Source organism: Momordica charantia (genome assembly GCF_013281855.1).
Source record: "Momordica charantia cultivar OHB3-1 chromosome 8 unlocalized genomic scaffold, Mcharantia_2.0 BLBB01000008.1, whole genome shotgun sequence".
Lineage (NCBI taxonomy): Eukaryota > Viridiplantae > Streptophyta > Magnoliopsida > Cucurbitales > Cucurbitaceae > Momordica > Momordica charantia.
Window position 1 is genome coordinate 30,722,038 of NW_028275166.1, and position 21,752 is coordinate 30,743,789.

The 21,752-nt window shown below is 29.7% G+C and overlaps 1 protein-coding gene and 2 pseudogenes across 3 annotated transcripts; 2 read left to right on the forward strand and 1 right to left on the reverse strand.

Annotated features, from left to right (window-relative positions):
* The first annotated feature begins 1,358 nt into the window (after positions 1-1,358).
* Positions 1,359-4,836, forward strand: LOC111020835 ((R)-mandelonitrile lyase 1). The gene is made up of 4 exons (XM_022297622.2): positions 1,359-1,504; positions 2,024-2,671; positions 2,897-3,743; positions 4,429-4,836. Exons 1-4 carry the CDS (start codon positions 1,405-1,407, stop codon positions 4,463-4,465), a joined length of 1,632 nt encoding a protein of 543 aa, XP_022153314.1. The 5' UTR covers positions 1,359-1,404; the 3' UTR covers positions 4,466-4,836.
* Positions 4,837-9,276: 4,440 nt separating this feature from the next.
* LOC111020843 ((R)-mandelonitrile lyase 1-like) lies at positions 9,277-12,966 on the reverse strand (annotated as a pseudogene). Its single transcript, XR_015792609.1, has 4 exons — positions 12,867-12,966; positions 11,250-12,431; positions 10,591-10,956; positions 9,277-9,352 (listed from the first exon to the last, which is right to left on the reverse strand). The product of XR_015792609.1 is annotated as a (R)-mandelonitrile lyase 1-like (transcript).
* Positions 12,967-16,722: 3,756 nt separating this feature from the next.
* On the forward strand, positions 16,723-21,405 carry LOC111020842 ((R)-mandelonitrile lyase 2-like; annotated as a pseudogene). Its single transcript, XR_015793255.1, has 4 exons — positions 16,723-17,231; positions 17,888-18,533; positions 19,185-20,031; positions 21,212-21,405. The product of XR_015793255.1 is annotated as a (R)-mandelonitrile lyase 2-like (transcript).
* The last annotated feature ends 347 nt before the right edge of the window (positions 21,406-21,752 follow it).

Consider the following 21,752-nt stretch of genomic DNA (forward strand, 5'->3'; position numbering starts at 1 on the left):
ACCTTCCAAAAAATATTAATATAACATTAGCCGTCTCCAAGGGATAGCTTGGGCCCTCAAGAAATATCCTTTGAGGTCTTGGGTTCAAGTTACATGACACTGCAACTTCCACCAAATAATAACTTCTTGTGCATGTACGAGTATGAGGACAATGCGCAAACACCTCAGGTATAGGAGCATAAACGCCAAAGCACCGTCGACTCTTGGGTGATAAAAAAAATTAATATAATATCAGCAAATCATTTAGACTTTAATTTTTTATGTATTTCTTTGACAACAACATCTATAATAGGATCAGAAGGTTGTCTTATAGATTAATTGAGGTACATTCAAGCTAGCCCGAATACCTACGGAGATTAGAAAAAAAATAAGCATTTATTAATACAACTGAAGTATAAGAAAAAACAATTCAATTGTTGTGTTCGACAGCCTATCTATTGTTTTTTACTCAAAATAAATAAATAAATAACAACAATCCAGTTTATCTGTTTGTACTGCTAAAGAAAACTTATATATTATTTTGCACCTACCTCACGATATCCCTCTTGCCATTTCACTTAACAATATTTTATCAACCATTTTGACTTCTCAATTTCACCCTAACTTTTAATTAAGCGTGATTTTCAAATGTAGCGAAAGAAGAGTCAGTTTCAAATATAGAAACCACTCTCTTGATTTGAAATATTATAAAAAAAAATGGACATCTAGTCAAAATTAGAAAAAAAAAGGTTTAAAAAAGTCAATGGGGGATTTTTTAAATAAAAAATATCTTTCGATTTCTAGAAATAATAAAGATAAAATAAAAAAACGAAAAACGAAATTTAATTTAAAATTCTTTTACCATATTTGTCGTATCAAAAAACTGTTGCTATATTTATAAATATAATAAATATTTTACTACCCATTAAAAATACATAACCCATAACTTCTAATTTCCCATGATATATTAAAAAAAAAACTTTTTATTTCGCTTTATAAATGCTGCCAAAGGTAAATGTTTGTATCAACAACCAAACAACCAAACGCCGACAACTTCTCATTTTTCATTATGTAATTAATTAAGTCATTAGTAATAATTTAAAGAGGAATAGTTGAGTCCGGTAGTTGAGTCCTATTAGTTCCAAAGAAGATTTGAAAGTGATATTTTCATATGAGATATATGTTTAATATTTTAATCCTATTTTAAAAAAAGAAAGCTTAAAAACTAAATGTATATTATTTAAAAATTGTTAGCACACGAGAAAAGACTGATTGAATAAGAAAATCTATGTTCAAATTTGACCAACTAACTGTTTGTATTCAATTTTGATTCAAAATTGTGTTTATAAATACCAAATATTATTGCAAACTTTAAGGAACAAACCAAGTCTCTATCTTTCTTCCACATATAGATTTTGAAAAAGCATGAAGCATTATTCTATGGCTATCTTTCTCCTACTTTTCATTGTCTCTATCTTTCACTTCCAATTGCAAGTCCTCTCCTCACACACTATTCCCAATCAAGGTAATATCCCCTCTCTCTCTTGCAATTGGTTCTTATTCTTCTTAATTATTATTCTTTAAAAACTCAATTTTTACCTATAAATTTGACAAGTTGCATTAATTTTCATCCATCAGTACTGTAATTTTTACCTTCAGTCTAATTTTTGTTAATTCACCCACTAAACTCACTCATTTCAATGGAATTAAATTTTGCACAAAATTAAATTTGATTAAAGCACATCATCGACAATATACTACATCACCCAAAATTCACAAATTTTAATAAAAAAATGTTGCTTTTCTTTGAAATCCTATAAATTTTGTACTAGACGTGTTTAATAATATTTCATTAGATACACATGAAAATACTTTTTCTTTTTTAATAATTTTTAAGATAGAAACTTATTATAAAGTAAAAATTGCAATGATTTTTAAATTTGAGATAAAATTGCTATGCAATATGATTATAATTGAATGTCTAGGTGAAGATTGATACCTTACTAAGATCATTTGTAAAAATTGTATTTGTTTTTCTTCCCAGATGTTAGCTACATGAAGTTTGTAGAGGACGCCAAAGATTTACCAGAAAAAGAAGAATATGACTACATAATAGTAGGGGGAGGAACTGCAGGCTGCCCATTAGCCACAACATTATCATCAAAATTCTCTGTTCTCCTCCTCGAAAGAGGCAGTGAACCCAACAAATTTCCCTCTGTACTGGTTGAAGAAGGTCTTTTGAATGCTTTTGCTGCAGAAGATGACGACAAAAATCCGTTCCAGCGATTCATCTCTGAGGATGGCGTTGAGAACTTAAGAGGGCGGGTCCTCGGCGGCAGTAGCATGATCAATGCCGGCTTCTACTCGCGGGGCCATCGAGAGTATTTTGAGAAGGCGGGCGTGGAGTGGGACATGGAATTGGTGGAGAAGGCCTATCAATGGGTGGAAGAGACTGTGGTGTCTCGTCCAAGTCTGAGTGCCTTGCAACCTACTTTTAGAAGTGCTTTGTTGGAAAGTGGTGTTCTCCCTGACAATGGCTTTGGTTTGAGGCATCTTGTGGGGACTAGAATTGGAGGTTCCATCTTTGATGGAAAAGGGAACCGACATGGAGCTGTGGAGCTTCTCAATAAAGCCAATCCCACAAATCTTAAAGTTGCCATCCGGGCTACAGTTGAAAGAATAATCTTCTCTGGTAAGTCATAATAAATCTAAATTGTTAGATTTCTTACCTATAAATCTCTCTTAATTTTATTCATGTTAAGATATCCATATATGAATTAAATTTACCAAATCCATTAGATTCCGCTTCTTGGTTGAGTGGTTGTTTGTTCATCCTTGACATGATTATAATTTTTACCTGTTTAAAATTTTGAGTTGAGTGGTAGTTTATTCATCATTTGCTTGCATGAACTGGTAGGTTTATCTGCAAGTGGGGTTTCATATTCCGATTCAGAAGGAAAGTTGCACACAGCATTCATACGCAACAAAGGAGAGATTATTCTAAGCGCTGGAGCCATTGGGAGTCCACAACTTCTCCTCCTAAGTGGGATTGGCCCAAAATCTCAACTTTCATCCTTAAAACTACCTGTCGTCCTCCACCAACCATATGTCGGCGAATTCATGTCCGACAATCCCCGTTTCGGCCCTAGCATTGTACTTCCATTCCCATTTGTCCCTACGTCGGCAAAAGTGGTTGGAACTTTGGAGAACAATATCCATTTGCAAACTGTCGCCAGCCCTTTACCATTCTCAATCCCCCCATCTTTTAGTCTCCTTCCTCCTCAGTCTAATTCCGTCAACCTCAGCTTAGTCATTTTTACAGGAAAATTCTCGGAGGTTCTTTCTGAGGGGTCCCTCCGCTTGAATTCTTCCACTGATGTGAAAAAGAGTCCCATTGTCCGATTCAATTACTATTCTCATCCTGATGATCTTGCGCGATGTGTTGTAGGAGTAAGAAAAATGGGGGATTTGATTAAAACCCCAACCATGGAAAAGATTAAGACGAGAGATTTTGAGGGTAAGAAAGTATTTCAGTTTATAGGGCCTTCGTTGCCGGAAAATTTGTCGGATGATAGTACTGTTGGAGAGTTCTGTCATAAATCGTTGACCACTTATTGGCATTACCACGGCGGTTGTTTGGTCGGAAAAGTTGTCGACGGTGACTACAGAGTCATCGGAATTGGAAATCTTCGTGTGGTGGATGGCTCCACTTTCATCGACTCGCCTGGAACCAATCCTATGGCCACCCTCATGATGCTCGGCCGGTGAGTTATTTTGTATAATAATTTTATTAAAATTATTTTCAGACTAATTTTTTTTTCTAAAAGATAAATTTGTACCTTATATCTCTCTCTTTGTCTTTGGTATTTTGATAATGTTTTTGACATTTAAATATTTGTGTTCTGTTATATTGAATTTTTATATAATTTTTAGAAGTGTCTTTTAAATATTTCAAAAAAAAAAAAAAAGAAGTGTCTTTTAAAAAGACGAGTTAGCGGACAAAATGTTTGAAGGATTTGTTTTTCAAAGTAATGTCGGGATGGAAACACTATAATTTAAAAAACAATTTCTAAAGTTGTTAAATTTTAAAGATGTACTGCTTATTTTATTAAATTTAGCTATGTTTCTTAAAAGAAGTAATAAAATATATATATATATTTTAAGTAATGACGAAAACAATATGTATTTTTTTTTTGACGGAGATAAAAACGATATTGATGGGAGGTTAGAACTATTAAGATCTTGAATTGTATTCTTTATCATCTTTAGAAGTAAATTAATTATTTAAAGATTGACAATGGTATAATTATTTCTTAAAGAAGAATTAGTGGAAATTTGTGCCTTAGTTGTGCTTCATATTAGTAGAAATATCTCTTTTATTTAATTTTTTTTGAAAAGGAAATAGTTCTTTTATTGCCATAGACTAACAAATTGAAAATGATTTTTCAGGTATGTTGGCCTTAAGGTACTGCAACAAAGATATTAAAGTTAGAGTGTAAACTAAAAGACCACCATCTCCCAAGTCACAATGTTCTTGGTTTTCGAGTGTTGTATGATGTTTGTATCTTATTTTCAATTTTTTTTTTAAAGAATAGATTTATTTTGTAATTGTTTTATGTTTTCATTTCGTTCAAAAAATTAATGTTAAACCCATCTTAAAATTTTCTTGAACGAACCTACCTATCATTTCTTGAGAAAAACAAATAGCGTATCATAGAAATCTTCTTGTATGTACTCAGATAAAATTTATAAACGATGCTTATTTATGTTAATCGAATAAAAATTAATTAAAATATGTGTATCATTCAACGCAATAAGAGAAAAACAATATTATGATGCTGGAAATCTTTATCTCAATGCTTAACTTTCAATATTATGATGCTGGAAATCTTTGTCTCAATGCTTATCTTTCGAAGAAGAGTTAATGTATAAAAATTGAAGAGAATCATTAAACACAGCAGAGGAAAATAATACTAGATTAAGATGATATATACCTTAATCAGTTGAATTATGCACAAATTAATTGTTCTTTGGTATCTAGCTACTTGGGTGGTTTTTATTCGACTTAAATGCTTTGTCTTGAGTTTTTACAGTTCTTTTATGTTTTAAAAAAATTAACCGTTCTTTTATCTCTTAACCATTTTTAAATAAAGATTTTTCACTATTACACTAAAATATAAATTTTTTTTGAATTAATAATAATTTTTGTGAAGAAGGGGGAGGACTGGGAGATAAGGATGTGAGGAAGGAGGGAGGACATTTTGTCTTATATTTTAATTTTTGGCATTTCAACAAATAAATAAAGGGAAGATAGTCAATTCAAATATAATTTAATTAGACAAGTCAAATCTAATGATCTATTATCTTCTGAAAATAAATAAATAAATAAATAATATATTTATAATCTATATAAAAATAAATAAATAAATAAATAATATATTTATAATCTATATTATAGTATATATAAAAGCTGGATGAGGAGAAACTTCTATATACCATTTTGCCCTCTCATTATAACTCTCTTCACTTTTCTTTTCATGGCAATTGTGTCATTTAAATAAAAAAATTTTCTCTCTCAATTTATCTCTTCTCTCCATCACGATCTCATCCCTCTAAATTCCTCTATTTTCTCTTACTAATCTTCTCTCTCTTGATTATTCTTTCATTAGCTTTATCTTTCTCATTGATTTTTTTTTAACTTCTTTCATCTACCACATACCCTCCCTCAATCCTTTCATCTTCCTAACCTCCTTTCAATTATCACATACCCTCTCTCAATTCTTTCATCTTCCTAATCCCCTTCCAATCCATATATAAATACGTGTCCTCTGTTTCTCATGCCAACCAAAAATCAAGATGTGGTGGATGGAACAAAGTGGAAAATTTTCCAACCAAATTAAATCTGAGTTGATGGCATCGGTTCACTTTCTCCAAATTTATCATTGTTCAGATTGAAAGAAATTCTAGAGTACGATGTGTCGAGATGGTGGTCGATGGAATCGAGATAAAGCAAAATTAAATTATTCTCATAATTTGGATAATAAGAATGCTTATGATTTTGATTTTTATTTATTTATTTTTTAAACCGATGCTTTTGATTTATATATGTGAAATGTTGTAATTATTATTACAAAGTTAGGGCAAACAAATAATTTTTATCCCTCTCAATATCATTAGGTTGGACTTTTTAGGGTTTACTCTTTCTCTCACACCTACCTTTCTTTTTCATTCTAGAATGAACAAACTCAATGATTTAACGTCACACAATTTAACAAAGATAAAATGTAATATAATAATTTACAATCAAGAAAATTAGAGGTAAATTAAGAACGTTCATTCATTAAAAAAAAAAAACCTGCACGTTGGTGCTTTTTCATCTTTCTTACACTTCAAATTTGTACTTACTTTTCATGCTAATATTTCATCATATTCTTTTATTACAAAAATATCATATCTTGAATTTATATTTATATATAATCACTTTCTTTCTTTAAAATGATAATATTATAAACTTAAAAAACACTATTTATTTTACTTTAATTTATAACTACAAGATTCTAGGTGTAACACACGTGTTTCTTACTAGTATATTAAAAAAAAGTCAGATGTGGAAGAAACTTTTTTTGGACGAAATTATCCTTCCTATTTTATCAAATATCATATATGTCCCTATTGGGTGTGGGTTGCCGACAACTAAAAGTAATTACTTTTGCTTTGATTTTTTTTTTCACTTGTGTTCAATGTTAGATGCTATTAAGATTAATCAAACCTATTTGATTTATTTATCTTTTGAAATTCTAGACAATTCATTTGATATTTGTATTTAAAATATTAGAATATGAAAAATTTTCATATTTAATAGTGTTTAATTATTGAATATTGAAAGCCTCTAGAATCTCAAAAGTTTTACAACCTTCTGTTTTTTTTACAACTATAAAAGATCTCTCTTCCATCTATTTCCAACATAATTTGAGGTTTATTTTTTTTTCTTCTTCTTCTACTTTTTTTTTTTGCTTGTTATTATTTTTACGAGTCGTATCACAATTTCGTTTCTCTATGACGATTTCTTAATTAGTGCAGTAGATAACATCCATATTTTTTTAGAGCAGTGTTGTTTAGCAATCAAAGGTAAGTATATATACATATAATTTATTAGCGAATATCATTCATCATATTTATATATTAAAATTTTTTTATTGAAGATTTTATTAGAGAATATTAATAATCCAATTTTTTAATAAAAATGAAATTAGTTTTTTTTAACCAAATAAACTTCTCTATGTTCATCCTTCAAATTATTTACTTCTAAAATTTATAATTTATCATTTTTCACTTATAGCAATTAAATAAATTTTAAAATAAAAGTACACACATTAAAACTAATAATTTAAATGCATTCATGAAATTAATATTGAAAATAATGTGAAAATTTTGAATATAAATTTTATAATTTATTCTTAAAAATTAATTTTAAAATCTAGAATTTTATCTCTAATTATAATTAATAATTGAACCTAATATTTAAAGAAGTAAAAATGTAAAAATATATTGAAATTAATAATTAGATGCATTGATAAATTTGTCATTATCAAATAAATCTATCTAACTTTTAAAATTTATTTGATTTTTCACTTTTAATAAAGTGACAAATTTTTAAAATTTACAACTTTATCTCCAATTATAATTATTAATAGATTTTGAAACATTATAATATTTTAATAATTAAATAATGTTTATTAAAGTAAAAATATAAAAACTATATTGAAAGTAATAATTGGATGAATCGTAAAATTGTTATCACAAAATAAACATCTCAATGTTGTTCATTCAAAACATTGACTTATACCATTTATGATTTTTCATTATATTTTTACTTTTATTAATAATTAAAAAAAATTTAAATCAAAGTTCAAATACTCTATGAAACCAATAATTTAAAATTAAATGAATGTTAAAAGTCTAAATATAGAAATTTTGTCAATTTATTTCTAAAATTTATGATTTTATCTTTAATTATAGATTATAATATTATTTTTTTTAGAAAAATAGATTATAACATTATTCAACTATTAAAATAGTGTAATTTTTTAAAAATATATTAAAACTAATTATTTCAGAAAAGTGAAATGATAAAATGTGAAAACTATGAATATAAAATTTTTGCCAATTTATTACTATAATAAATTCTTTATCTTTAATTATAATATATATAGGAAAATTTTATCTATTTTTAAAATCCTTTACAGCAAAATTATATTTAAAAAATAATTTCAAAATTTATACCTTATCTTTAATTATAATTATTAAGAAAGAAAAATTAAAAATTTAAAAATTTTAATAGTTATGTAACTTCCTCATTTTATACGACTATATCAAAAGCTCTCCATTCTCTTTCTAATCAAAAGAATAATAAACAATAAAAAAAAAAAAGTTCTCTTATCTATTTTTCTACCCACACAATTTTTACATAACCTCCTAATTTTGTTTTTTCTTTATCCTTTCCATTCCCTTTAAAAGAGCACAAGAGAATAAATTTTTTAGCACGAGAGAATAAATATTTTTTTTTAATTGTAAAGTAGTGTTGTCCAACAATTATATAATATTGTATTTAATAAATAATTATTAGTTTGATCTTAAACAATAATGAGAGACAAATATGCTTCAAGAAAATAGTCTCAAACATAAATAATATTCACTTAGATTAAATAAATTAAGTTGCAACTAAGTTACAACGTGCAAAGCACGTATTAATATACTAGTATATATAAAAAGGCATTCAACAAAAATTAATCCGAAGTTTTAGAAAATAAATTTATTTTAAATTCAAAGTGAGCTTAGTTCAACGGTAATTGACAACATATCTTCAACGAAGAAGTTGTGAGTTTGATCATCCACCTCCATATATTGTTCTACAAATACAAATATATATATATTTTAAAGTTAGTTCCGTTGATAATAATTTCATTTTTTAGAGAAAAAAAAATCATGTGTGCCATATATTGCCAATAAAATGAGAGAAATAAGTAATTTAAAATTAAGGGAGAAACAAATGATGGAAAGAATGGTGTGAAGGAGAGGGGGAGAGGTAACTCGCTTTCTTGGACGTCTATCTCTATATCATCGTCACTATCTTTTATACCATATCTGTAAAGTTGACATCCGTCTCAAAGATCCCGACTTTGGATGCATCAATTTTTTCTTTTTTTTTCCATTAAGTTCAACTGAATATTCGAATACACAACCTCTACATACAAAGAAAATTTATCTCTTATACAAGTTTTATTTCTTTACTTTCTCTCATGAATTATACTTTTGATCAGGAGGTTGAAACAATAAGATGATATCCTTGTTGCAGTATCTAAGGCCAACATATCTGAAAAATAAGTTTGAAAGTTTTTATGGCAAAAAGATAATGAAATAATCTCACGCACAACTAATGCGGAAATTCTACTAATTTTTTTAAATAAATCATTATGTTATTGTCCATTTTTAAATATTTGTTACCATTTTTTCTATTTTTATAGTTATATCTATCGATATTAATATTTTAACGATATTTTCGTCAACATTTCTATAAAATTAAAACATCACCATTTTTATGGAACATTATTTTTTTGAAAAAAAAAAGGCAAAACAAAGCAAAACTCTTTAAAATGTTTTGTCATCTTCGAAAGCACTTCTTATTTATTATTATTTTTTTCAATAAAACCAAGAATAGAACACAAATATTTAAAAGTCAATAAAATAGGACAGGCAAAAAAAAAAAGACAAAATCTTCATAGTTCTAACCGTCCATGTATATTAATAAATAAACCTTTGTCTTTTTTAGAAATGTTTTTGTCATTACTCTTTTTTAAAATAAATTAATCTAGCAAATAAAAAATTATATTAACCTTTTTTTTTTTTACATTACAAAGAAAGAAAGAAACTAGCTAACTTTAAGAAAACAAGAAGTAAATTTTTAAAATTTAACAACTTTAAGCATGAGTTTTAATTAACAGTGTTTCCATCCCAATTAGGTAATTGACATATATCTCCGGGTTCGATCTCCCATCTCCACATGTTGTATAAAAAAATGGTAAATATCGACATTTCCATAGTATTACCAAAATAAATATGTAAACTAGATAAAATATCAATATGATATTACTAATAAAGACAAGAAGTCAATATTGATAATCATTTAATTATTTAAAAAGTGTGAATATTTATTTGTTAATTTAAATATTTGTTCCAAATATCTTTTTATAATTTTTCATCTAGGGATATTTCCATATATCAGCGTTTCTATAAAATCAAGAGCTCGATATTTTCATGGACATCTATATTTAAAATATTGATCTCATCGTTACTTTTGAACAAAAAAGACTCTAAAAAACATTTTGTACTATTAACTTTTCTTTTCAAAAATACTTCTAGTTTCTTTTCATTTCTTTTCTTTTTTAATAAACCATGAATAGAACACAAATATTTAAAAGTCAAAAACACTATTAAAATACCAAAGACAACAACAAAAAAAGTGACAAATTTTTCTTTGAGAAAAAAAAAAGAAAAGAAAAGAAAAACAACTGTGTAAATAATTTTATAAAATTATTATATAAAATAACCCACCGGCCAAGCATCATGAGGGTGCCCATAGGATTGGTTCCGGGAGAGTAAGAGAAAGTGGAGCCATCCACCACACGAAGATTTCCAATTCCGATGACTCTGTAGTCACCGTCGACAACTTTTCCGACCAAACAACCGCCGTGATAATGCCAATAAGTCGTCACCGTTTTACGACAGAACTCTCCAACAGAAGTATCATCAGACAAATTTCCCGGCAGAGGAGGCCCCAAAAACTGAAATCCTTTCTTACCCTCCAAATTTCTGGTCTTAATCTTTTCCATGGTTGGGGTTTTAATCAAATCCCCAATGTTTCTTACTCCTACAACATACCGCGCAAGATCATGAGGATGAGAATAGTAATTGAATCGTCACAAATTGCTCAGAAAAGCCCTAATTTACAGGAGAAAAGCATTCCTCTTCTTATTATGAAAAATCATCTCTCTCATATGCAGTGGAGCCTTTTTTATATAAAGGACTGCTGAAAAACTCCTGTAATATTCAATCCACGCCAAACTAAAAGAATATAACTCCAATAAAACCAACCATTACAGAACTCAATAATTACAGGCTTAACTACAACCATCTCAACAAGAAAATACTAATAATAAATCCACATAGGCAGCCAGATGGAACAAGACTAATGAGCTGTCTTAACAAATCGGACAATGGGACTCTTTTTCACATCAGTGGAAGAATCCAGGCGGAGGGACCCCTCAGAAAGAACCTCCAAGAATTTTCCTGTAAAAGCGGCTAAACTGAGGTTTACGGAATTAGAGTGAGGAAGGAGAAGACTGAAAGATGGGGGAACTGAAAATGGTAAAGGGCTGGCGACGGATTGCAAATGGATATTTTTCTTTAAAGTTCCGACGACTTTTCCCGATGAAGGGACCAGTGGGAATGGAAGTACGATGCTGGCGCCGGAACGGGGATTGTTGGACATGAATTGGCCGACATGTGGTTGATGGAGGACGACAGGTAGTTTTAAGGATCAAAGATCAGATTTTGGGCCAACCCCACTTAGGAGGAGAAGTCGAGGGCTTCCCATGACTCCAGAAAAATCTCTCCTTCGTATGAATGCTGTGTGCAATTTTCCTTCTGAATCAGAATATGAAACTCCACTTGCAGATAGACCTATAAATTCAATTATATTGTTAGATCATCTAATTTTCACCACAACCAAGATTTATTATCACTTATCGCAGAAGATGATTCTTTCAACTGTGGCCCGAATGACAACTTTAAGATTTGTGGGATTGGCTTTATTGAGAAGCTCCACAGCTCCATGTCTGTTCCCTTTTCCATCAAAGATAGAACCTCAAATTCTAGTCCCCACAAGATGTTTCAAACTAAAGCCATTATCACGGAGAACACCACTTTCCAACAAAGCACTTCTAAAAGCAGATTGCCAAGCATTTAAACTCGGCCGAGACACCACAGTTTCTTCTACCCATTGATAGGCGTTGTCCACCAATTCCATGTCCCACTCCACACCCGCCTTCTCAAAGAACTCTCGATGGCCCCTCGAGTAGAAGCCGCCATTGATCATGCTACCGCCGCCGAGGATCCGCCCTCTTAAGTTCTCAACACCATCCTCGGAGATGAACTGTTGGAATGGATTTTTGCCATCATCTTCTTCAACAAAAGCATTCAAAAGACCTTGTTCAATTAGTAAAAAGGGGAATTTGTTGGCCTCACTGCCTCTTTTGAGGAGGAGGACAGAGAATTTTGATGATAATGTTGCAGCTAATGGGCAGCCTGCCGTTCCTCCCCTACTATTATGTAGTCATATTCTTCTTTTTCTGGTAAATCTTTGGCGTCTTGTACAAACTTCATATAGCTAACATCTGGGAGAGAGAAAAAAAATTCAATTTTTACTATGATCTTAGTAAGGTATCAATCTGTACCTAGACATTCAATTATAATCAAATCGCGTTGCAATGTTATCTTAAATTTAAAAATCATTGCAATTTCAAAAAGTTAATTTTTTATATGCGTCGAATGATAAACAACACTCTTTTGTATCAAAATTTGTGAATTTTGGAAGACGTAGTATATTGTCGATTTTGTACTTTATTCAAATTAATTTCTTTGCAATGAGTGAGTATGGTGATTGAATTAGTAGAAATTAGACTCAAGGTAAAAATTACAATACTAAATAGAAATTGTATGTTTATGGTGAAAATTAATACAACTTGTCAAGTTTATAGGTAAAAATTGAATTCTTACAAAATAATAATCGAGAACAATAAAAAAAAATTGGAAGAGTTTGAGATAATTACCTTGATTGGGAATAGTTTGTGAGGAGAGGACTTCCAAATGGAAGTGAAAGATAGAGACAATGAAAAGTAGGAGAAAGATAGCCATAGAATTATGCTTCATGCTTCCTCAAAGTTTGCAATAATATTTGGTATTTATAAACACAAATTTGAATCAAAATTGAATACAACCAATTTAAATAGTTGGTCAAATTTAAACATATATTTTTTTATTCAATCAAGTGCTAACAATTTTTAAATGTACATAATTTAGGACTCGTTTAATAACCATTTTATTTTTTGTTTTTAGTTTTTAAAAAACAAGGTTGTTTGATAACCAATTCAATTTTTTATTTTTGTTTTTCAAAAACCATTTTGAAATTGTAGGTAAATTTCAAAAACAAAAAAATAGTTTTCAAAAACAGGTTTTTGTTTTTCAAAATCTCGTTTTTTCTTCTAATAATCAACTTTTTTTTTTCTTTCTCATTTTTATCTCTAAAAAATTTATTTTTCACTCTAAACTTTTTTATTTCTAAATTTTTCCCTACAAACTTTATTTTTCTATCTCTAAAATTTTTATATTTTGAATATTTATTGTTATTTGTCTCTCTCCAAATTTTTCTGTATTTTTGTTTTTTATTCTAACAAACCAGTTTTATTTCTCTCTCTAAAAATTTAATATTTTTTATAACTTTTTTCTGTAAAATTTCATATTTTATAATTTTTCTCTCCTCGTCATCTATTTTTTCCTCTAAAAAATATATTTTATTTTCTCGTTCAATTTTATTTCACTATAATTTGATTTATTTATTTTCTATAAAATATATATTTTGAATTATGTTTATATCTCTAAATTTGTTTTCACTATATTTTTCTCTTTCTTTTTAATTTATTTTTTTCTTTAACATATCTTTTCCTCTCGACTTTATTTTTTCTCCATAAAATTTTCTCTTTTTGTCTTTTAACTTTTCTTTCACTTTTTTTTCTAAATATTTTTATTTGTCTGTCTAAAATTTATCTTCCAAAAGTTTATTTACATCTCTATTTTCATGTCTCTAGGGAAGACAAAAATTTCCGCAGGGTCGGGTCCCAAAAATAGAAAATGTTTGTCCCGCCCCCGTCCCCGATTCCATTTTTTTTAATAATTTGTATTACACTTTTTTTATACTTAAATTCTAAAAATTATCAAAAACAATTAAAAAACTGATAATTTTTCTCGAGAACATCTATCGGACCCAAGAACGAGGTGGAGATGGAGACTGAAAATTTTCATGAGCCCGAGAATGGGGGAGAGCATCCTCACTCGCACCCACACCATTGTCATCTCTATTCTACATAAAATTTTCGTATGTATTTTCAATTTTCTAACTTTTTAAAAACTAAAAACTAAAAATGGTTACCAAACATGTTTTGGTTATCAAGCATACATGGTTTTTGTTTTTTAAAAATAGAAAACAAAAAACCAAAAACTAAAAATAAGAAAAACCAAAAACCAAAAAGTAAAATGGTTATCAAAGGTCTTTATTTTTTAAGCTTTGTTTCTTAAAAATAGGATTAAAATATTAAACATATATCTCATCTAAAAATATCCATCTCAAATCTTTTTTTGAAACCAATAGTACTCAACTATATTTTTCAAAAAAAAAAAAAAGACTCAACTATTCCTCTTTAAATTATTAGTATGACTTAATTAATTACATAATGAAAAATGAGAAGTTGTCGTTTGGTTGGTTTTTGTGAGTTTTACTATGATTTTGGTTGCTGATACAAATATTTTACCTTTCGCAGCATTTATAATGGGAAATTAGAAAGTTTTTTTAATTTATTTTTATATATCATGGGAAATTAAAAGTTATGGAGTATTTTTAATGGGTAGCAAAATATTTATTATATTATAAATATAACAACAATTCTTTACTTGGACCAACATGGTAAAATTTTTAAAATCAAATTTCATTTTCACTTTTTTATTTTGATTTTACCTTTATTATTTCTAAAAATCGATATACACTAATATACTTGATATTAGGTATATCAACGATATTTTTTTTTCTTAAAAAAATCGCTCCTTTTGACAGACTTTTTTATTATTACTATTTTATTTGGACTAGATTTCCATGTTTTTTTTTCAAATAAAAAAAGTGGCTTCTATATTTGCAATTAACTTTTTTTTTTCGCTACATTTGACAAAATTTTAGAGGCACGTTCGGACTAACTGTCTAAAGACGCATAACATAACAAACTGACCATAGTATATATTGACTAAACTCAAGATGCATAGTAGAACAAAGCTGATTATGCCTACACTACGTAAACACATTCATGTACATGTATTAAAAAATCACCATGTATATAACATCCCGTGGTTTGAAAATAATTCCTGGAATAGTTTAAATACTCCTCAAACCACGATAAATCATAATCGTTGTAAATCAATGTCTCATAACTTTCAAATCATAATTCAATAATCGACCATCCCAATTTGACTACTTAAATAGAACAATTTTAAAACTCATATATCTGCTAAAACCATAGTTCAATCATCATAAGAGATCGATTTCCAAATTCAAAAGTCATATTAACTTAAATCATAATATGGAAATCTCGTGTCATAGCCACCGTTCATTGTTGAAAATGATTGTAATCCTTAGTTCAGCCAAAACGATAGCTTAACAACCACCGATTGCTTCAGAGATTTCTAAATATTCGTAAATTGTCTAAACATAAAGTTGAATTTGTATCAAATAGGCTAAATATCAATCAAAGAGATTTATGAAATTTCAACTCTTCGTAGACCCAATCAATGACAAAATAGGTCATTGTAACTCAATTCATTTAGGTATATAAATACCTCAAAATTCCATAACACTAAACCATAAGTTCAACCAAGCAAACATAAATGATCTCTTCATGCTCCAAAATTTTAATGTTCGTTAAAGTAAAGTAACTCACTTAATAAACATATATTCTTGAAATCTTCATAATTTCAATTACTAGACCCTTTGCATAAACCATGTATCATTCTTAATTCTAAAACTCAAATTCATCGTTAATACTATAGTGCAAATATTTCATAAAAATAACCACTCATTGGATTATTCTGTGCTAAATTTAAATTATAAGCGATCTCGATCCTTGCTTTGACATATAATATTAAGTAAATAATATCATAATTAATTATTTCACCATAAATTAAGCAGTAGATCTATGTAATCACCACTAGATATTCTTTTCCTCGTAAACTTTGGATTAACTCTAAATTTTAAAGTTGCAAGCATAAACCTATTCTATAAGTACTTCATTCTCCCTCCAATAACGCACTCCTTATTTACTTTTTCATAATAAAATAATCCATCTTTTTCTCTTCATTTTTACTCCCACGAGAGTGACTTACCAAACCAAAGAAAAATCCATCATATTTATTTTACTCATTTGGAAATTGCACCAATTTATTTATTTGTTTATTTTATTTTTACATCCTCAAAAGGTCCAATATACATACATTATTTGACCTTTATCTTGGAAGATATCCATTGTGCGAATGCAAGGGTCACTATTCGCCATTCGCCATTAACTGTTTACTTTGTTCTTCATTCATCTATTACCAAAATAACCATTTTCTTCCATTTCTATTATCTATTTACTTTCTATAACATTCCACAAACTACCCTCTCTTTTATCTTTCTTTTGTTTCATATCCGTCTTGTGGTTTCATTACACACAGCTCAATACTCATCCTTTTTATTTATTGTCATTTTTCTTTCAACTACTAAGATGATACGTAGCTTTACTAAAAATGAAGGTCCCGTAGAAGTATTATTAGCAAAAAAAGAAAACCATAATTATTATCCTTAAAAACAGCTTAAGGAAGTTGAAATCGACTTACCGAACCTCAAATCTTTGTCTATAAACCTCCTCAATCCATTTCTCTGGTTACCCATAGCTTTCCCAGTGACTTTTCCGGCTATCTCTCCATCTTCGATCACCCAGTTTGCTCTTCCTCTATCTCCCTCGTGCGTTTTCCCTTTCCTCCACTTATTTTTTTCTCTTTTTATCTTCTTCTCTCTTTCTCCCTTATCTTCTTTTCTCTCTCTCCATTATCTTCTACTATCTTCCTTTTCTTTTCTTTTCTTTATTAGCATAAAAACTTTCCACAAAAATTCCTCTCTTTTCTCACTCCATTTTAAAGGGGGAAAAAAAAACGGGTGTTACATATTGGATTCCAAGTTGTCTATATAAACATCAATGATTCCAAAGGAACAAACATATATCTTTGAATAACTATGGCGCTTCTAGCTATGGCTGCCTTTGTTTTGTTCATTGTTTTGTTTATCCCTAGCTCCCAATTAGGGGTCCTCTTCTCCACAGTACACACTCAACCCAATCAAGGTATAAATCTCTCTTCCCCTCTCTCTCTCCAATGTTTTTCAACTTTTCTTCTACATGTTGGCATATATATGGTAGTTTTCAAAAACTATCTTGATATATGTTGTTTTAATTGAGCTACTGTTTCAGCTCGAGCGAGAGAAATCGTCTTTCCCCGAGATGATTATTTTCTCCAATTATATTATAGGGATTTCTTATTTCAAATCTCTGCTAGTGTGTAAAAGTCTCAAAAGGAAAAAATTCACGAAGAAACATCTGTTCTATTCGTACGAGACATTTTGAGTAAAAGAAAAACAAAATTATGACTTATATTCAGAACAAACTATATCGTAACATTTTAACAATACGAGAGTCTCTTTATCTTCTCCCCTTTATTATAACAATGATTTCTTCAACTTTTAAAATTTGATGTCCTCTTATAACTGAAATCTTTTCCTATACTTAAGGACATCCATGCCTACCTTTTGATGTACTATATAATTATATAATTTTAGATAAAGTGATTATTACGTGATTCCATGCCATGTACATTATTACTGTCTCTTTGAAGACATCATTTCTCAAACAATAACAATTATTCTGGTAAATAATTTGAAAAAATATATATTTTCGTAAATTTATATCATGAACATAACAATATTTTTAGTTTTTCCCTATAGATGTTAGCTACATGGAGTTTATACAGGATGCCAAGGATTTAGGAGTAAAAGAAGAATATGACTACATAATAATAGGTGGAGGAACCGCAGGTTGCCCTTTAGCTGCAACATTATCATCAAACTTCTTTGTCCTCCTCCTCGAAAGAGGCAGTGACCCAACAAGTTCCCATCTGTATTGAACAAGCAAGGTCTAATGAAAGTTTACATGGATGAAGATGATGGTAAAAACCCCTTCCAACGGTTCATCTCAGAAGATGGTGTAGAGAACATAAGAGGGCGAATCCTTGGGGCAGTAGTATGATCAACATGGGCTTCTACTCAAGGGCTCATAAAGAGTTCTTTGAAGCACAAGGCATGGAGTGGGACATGGAAATGGTGTACAAGGCATACCAATGGGTGGATGAGGTTGTGATGTCTCGATCGAGTTTGAGTTCTTGGCAATCTGCTTTTAGAAGTGCTTTGTTGGAAAGTGGGGTTGGTCCTGATAATGAGTTTGATTTGAGAAACCTTGTGGGGACTAGAATTGGAGGCAGCATATTTGATCGGAAAGATAATAGAAATGGAGCTGTGGAGCTTCTGAAGAATGTTGTACCTGAAAATCTTAAAGTTGCAGTCCAAGCCACTGTCACGAGAATCATTTTCTCTGGTAAGATTATTATCAATATTTATGTAGTTCATCTCCAAATCAATTGACAAAGAGAGGAGTAGCCCACTTATATTATAAACTTTTGTTAGTTTCATTAACTTTACAATGTGTCATTCTTAACCTACCCCCTAAAGATGGTATCCCTTTTGGGTTCCCTAATTTAGCCGGATCCCATTTTTGGATCGAATGCTCATTTGAGCTTTTGGTCACTAATACAATATTAATATTCATGTGTTGTTCCATCTCAAAACCAATTGAGAATGAGAGAAATATCCCACTTATATTGTAAACCCTGTTAGGTTCGTTAACTTTTTTAATGTGACATCCTTAATATGCTCCTTCAAGATGGTGCGTTTTTAGGTTCACCAACTTTGTCAGATTCCATTTTTGGACCGAATGCTCGTTTGAGCTTTAGTATTTGATATCATAATATTAATATTCATAGGCTTCTAAACCAATTGGCAACAATAATAGTAGTCCATGTATATTATACACATTTGTAAGGTCATTTTTTTCCTTTTTTTTTTTCAATGTGAGATCCTTAGCATGTCCCTTAAAATCGTGAATAGCTCTTTCCGCTCACCGATACTTATAAATCTCACTTCATAAAGGCAACATTGTAAAAGGTGTCGAACAACATTGAACTCACAGGTCTATCTGCGAGCGGCGTTCTATATTCAGACTCAAAAGGAAAGTTACATAAAGCATTCATCCGCGAGAAAGGAGAGATTATTGTACGCGTTGGAGCCATTTGGAAGTCCACAACTTCTCCTCCTAACTGGGATTGGCCCAAATCTCATCTTTCATCCTTAAAACTACCTGTCGTCCTCCACCAACCGCAAGTCGGTGAGTTCATGGCCGACAACCCGCGCTTCGGCGCCCACATGGTGCTTCCATTTCCATTGCCGACCACATACGTAGAAACTGTCGGAACATTAGAGGGCAATATCCATTTGGAATCTCTCTCAACTGTTCTACCATTTCAAGTTCCGCCAACGTTTGGTATTTTCCCTCGTCGATCTGATGCCGTCAATCTGAGCGTAGTCGTCATCGCCGGAAAATTCACGTAAGTGGATTCTGTGGGGTCGCTCCGGCTGGCTTCTTCCAGTGATGTGAAGAAGAGTCCCGTTGTGCGATTCAATTATTATTCTCATCCTGATGATCTTGCGCGGTGTGTTAGAGGAGTGAGGAAAGTGGGGGATTTTCTGAGAACCCAAATCACGGGGGAGATTAAGACAAGGGATTTGGAGGGTAATAAGGGATTCGTGTTTTTAGGGCCTTTGTTGCCGGAAAATATGGCGGATGATAGTTCTGTTGCAGAGTACTGCCGGAGAACGGTGACGACGTTTTGGCATTATCATGGAGGATGTTTGGTCGGAAAAGTTGTCGACGGCGATTACAGAGTGATCGGAATCGGAAATCTTCGTGTGGTGGATGGCTCCACTTTCTCCGACTCTCCCGGAACCAATCCTATGGCCACCGTCATGATGCTTGGCCGGTGAGTTTCTCTTAAGCATATAAATTTCAGTTTTCTTGCCCCACTGAAATAAGAGTTTTAAATTTAGATTTCATTTTAGTTCTTAAATTTTTAAATTTATTCTATTTTATTTCGGAATTTTTCAAACATCTTTTTTGGTTTTTTAAACTAAAAAATAATAATTCTTTTCATCACTATATTTTCAACTTTAGTTCATTTTACTTTTAAAAAAGTTACCATTTTGATTTTTATTTTCAAAATTTTAACACAAATTCTACTGCTAACAAAAAAAAAATCTGTAATATAAAGTTATAATTACCTTTATAGAATTTTGATGAGATTTTCAAATTGTGATAGAAAAATGATATTAAAAATAAAATTTAAAGATCAAAATAATCATTTTTTTTTAAATACTAGGTAGAAAATAGAGAAATTAAAATGAACCTTTCTAAAATATAGAGACTAAATAAATCAAGGTTGGAAGTACAAGAATCAAAATAGTATTTTAATATTTGAATTTTTTATTTTTATTTATTTATATTATTATTTTGGTGTTATTTTGCTTTGGATGTATGGATATCCTGACTTTGGGTACATACTTATAATGAATTAATGCGGTGATGTGAGACGATTTAAGTTATATAGATTCATTAAGGTAAGTATTAAATGGATTAATATAAGTTGCCAAATGTTAAAACAAGATCATTATTTTTAAATTTTTATGAACTAAAATAGATAGTTTAACCGAAATAGTTATTTAAATAAAGTATTGGGGCTAAAATATAATTTAGATCAAAAGTTTATCTAATTAAATAAAATATGACAAATATATTCAATTTATTGACAAGGGTTGTTTTCCGTACTCTAAAGACAATTTTTACTAAGAATTTTTCCCTCTGATATTTAAAATTTTTTAATTTTTAAAGTGATGAGCTCTTCTTTGATAATGATTTTGTTTATTTTTTGTTTATACTTATTTACTTTTTTCTTAAAATTTTTATAATAAATAAATATGAATTTAAAATCGTATTAAAGCTCTAAGAACTTTATTAAAAAGTAGTTTTTTGTTTTTAGTTTACGACATTGTTTCTAAATTTGTCTAAGATTTGGATTTAAAAAGTATACAAATAAATATAAAGACAACTGATTATTTCATTATCTTTTATTTCCATAAACTAACAATTTCAAGTTTATTTTACAGGTATGTTGGCCTTAAGATGCTTCAAGAAAGATTAAGTTGAAGAGTTTAAACTAAATGGCTAGAGGAGAGGTGGAGAAAAAAAAGGGCTTCGTTTACAAATTCCTATCTAAATTGGAAAGTTATTATATGTAATACTTTTCTATTTGTGTGTTGAGGGAGTTCTCCTAATTAAAATAAATGTACTTTTAAATGCTAAAAATGGTATCTTAGACTTTTTATGTTTGATCATAATTAAGAAATATCTTTAGAAAAAAAAGACAGTATTCAGAACTCGGAATTTGTGGTTGCAAATATTTTCTGGAATCATTTGAGAACTGTGGCGGACCACTTAAAGGGGTTTAAAAGGAAAAAAAAATAAAATTACTCGTTTTAAAATATACTAACTTCCAAAACTTATTTTAAAAATAATGTCTCCCATTAGTTCATCGTCAAATAAGTGAAATTGTATGTCTCCTCTGAGAGGCGACATGTAGCTACGTTGTAATTAATTATTATTTAAAATTTGTAGTCTTAATTCTCGACTTTTTTCCTTTTAAATTAA

Bases quoted from the DNA above. Each gene is read 5' to 3' on its own strand.
- LOC111020835 (XM_022297622.2), top strand. From the start codon at position 1,405: ATGAAGCATTATTCTATGGCTATCTTTCTCCTACTTTTCATTGTCTCT. The intron at 2,672-2,896 runs GTAAGTCATAAT...ATGAACTGGTAG, and splicing joins TGAAAGAATAATCTTCTCTG to GTTTATCTGCAAGTGGGGTT. The intron at 3,744-4,428 runs GTGAGTTATTTT...ATGATTTTTCAG, and splicing joins ACCCTCATGATGCTCGGCCG to GTATGTTGGCCTTAAGGTAC.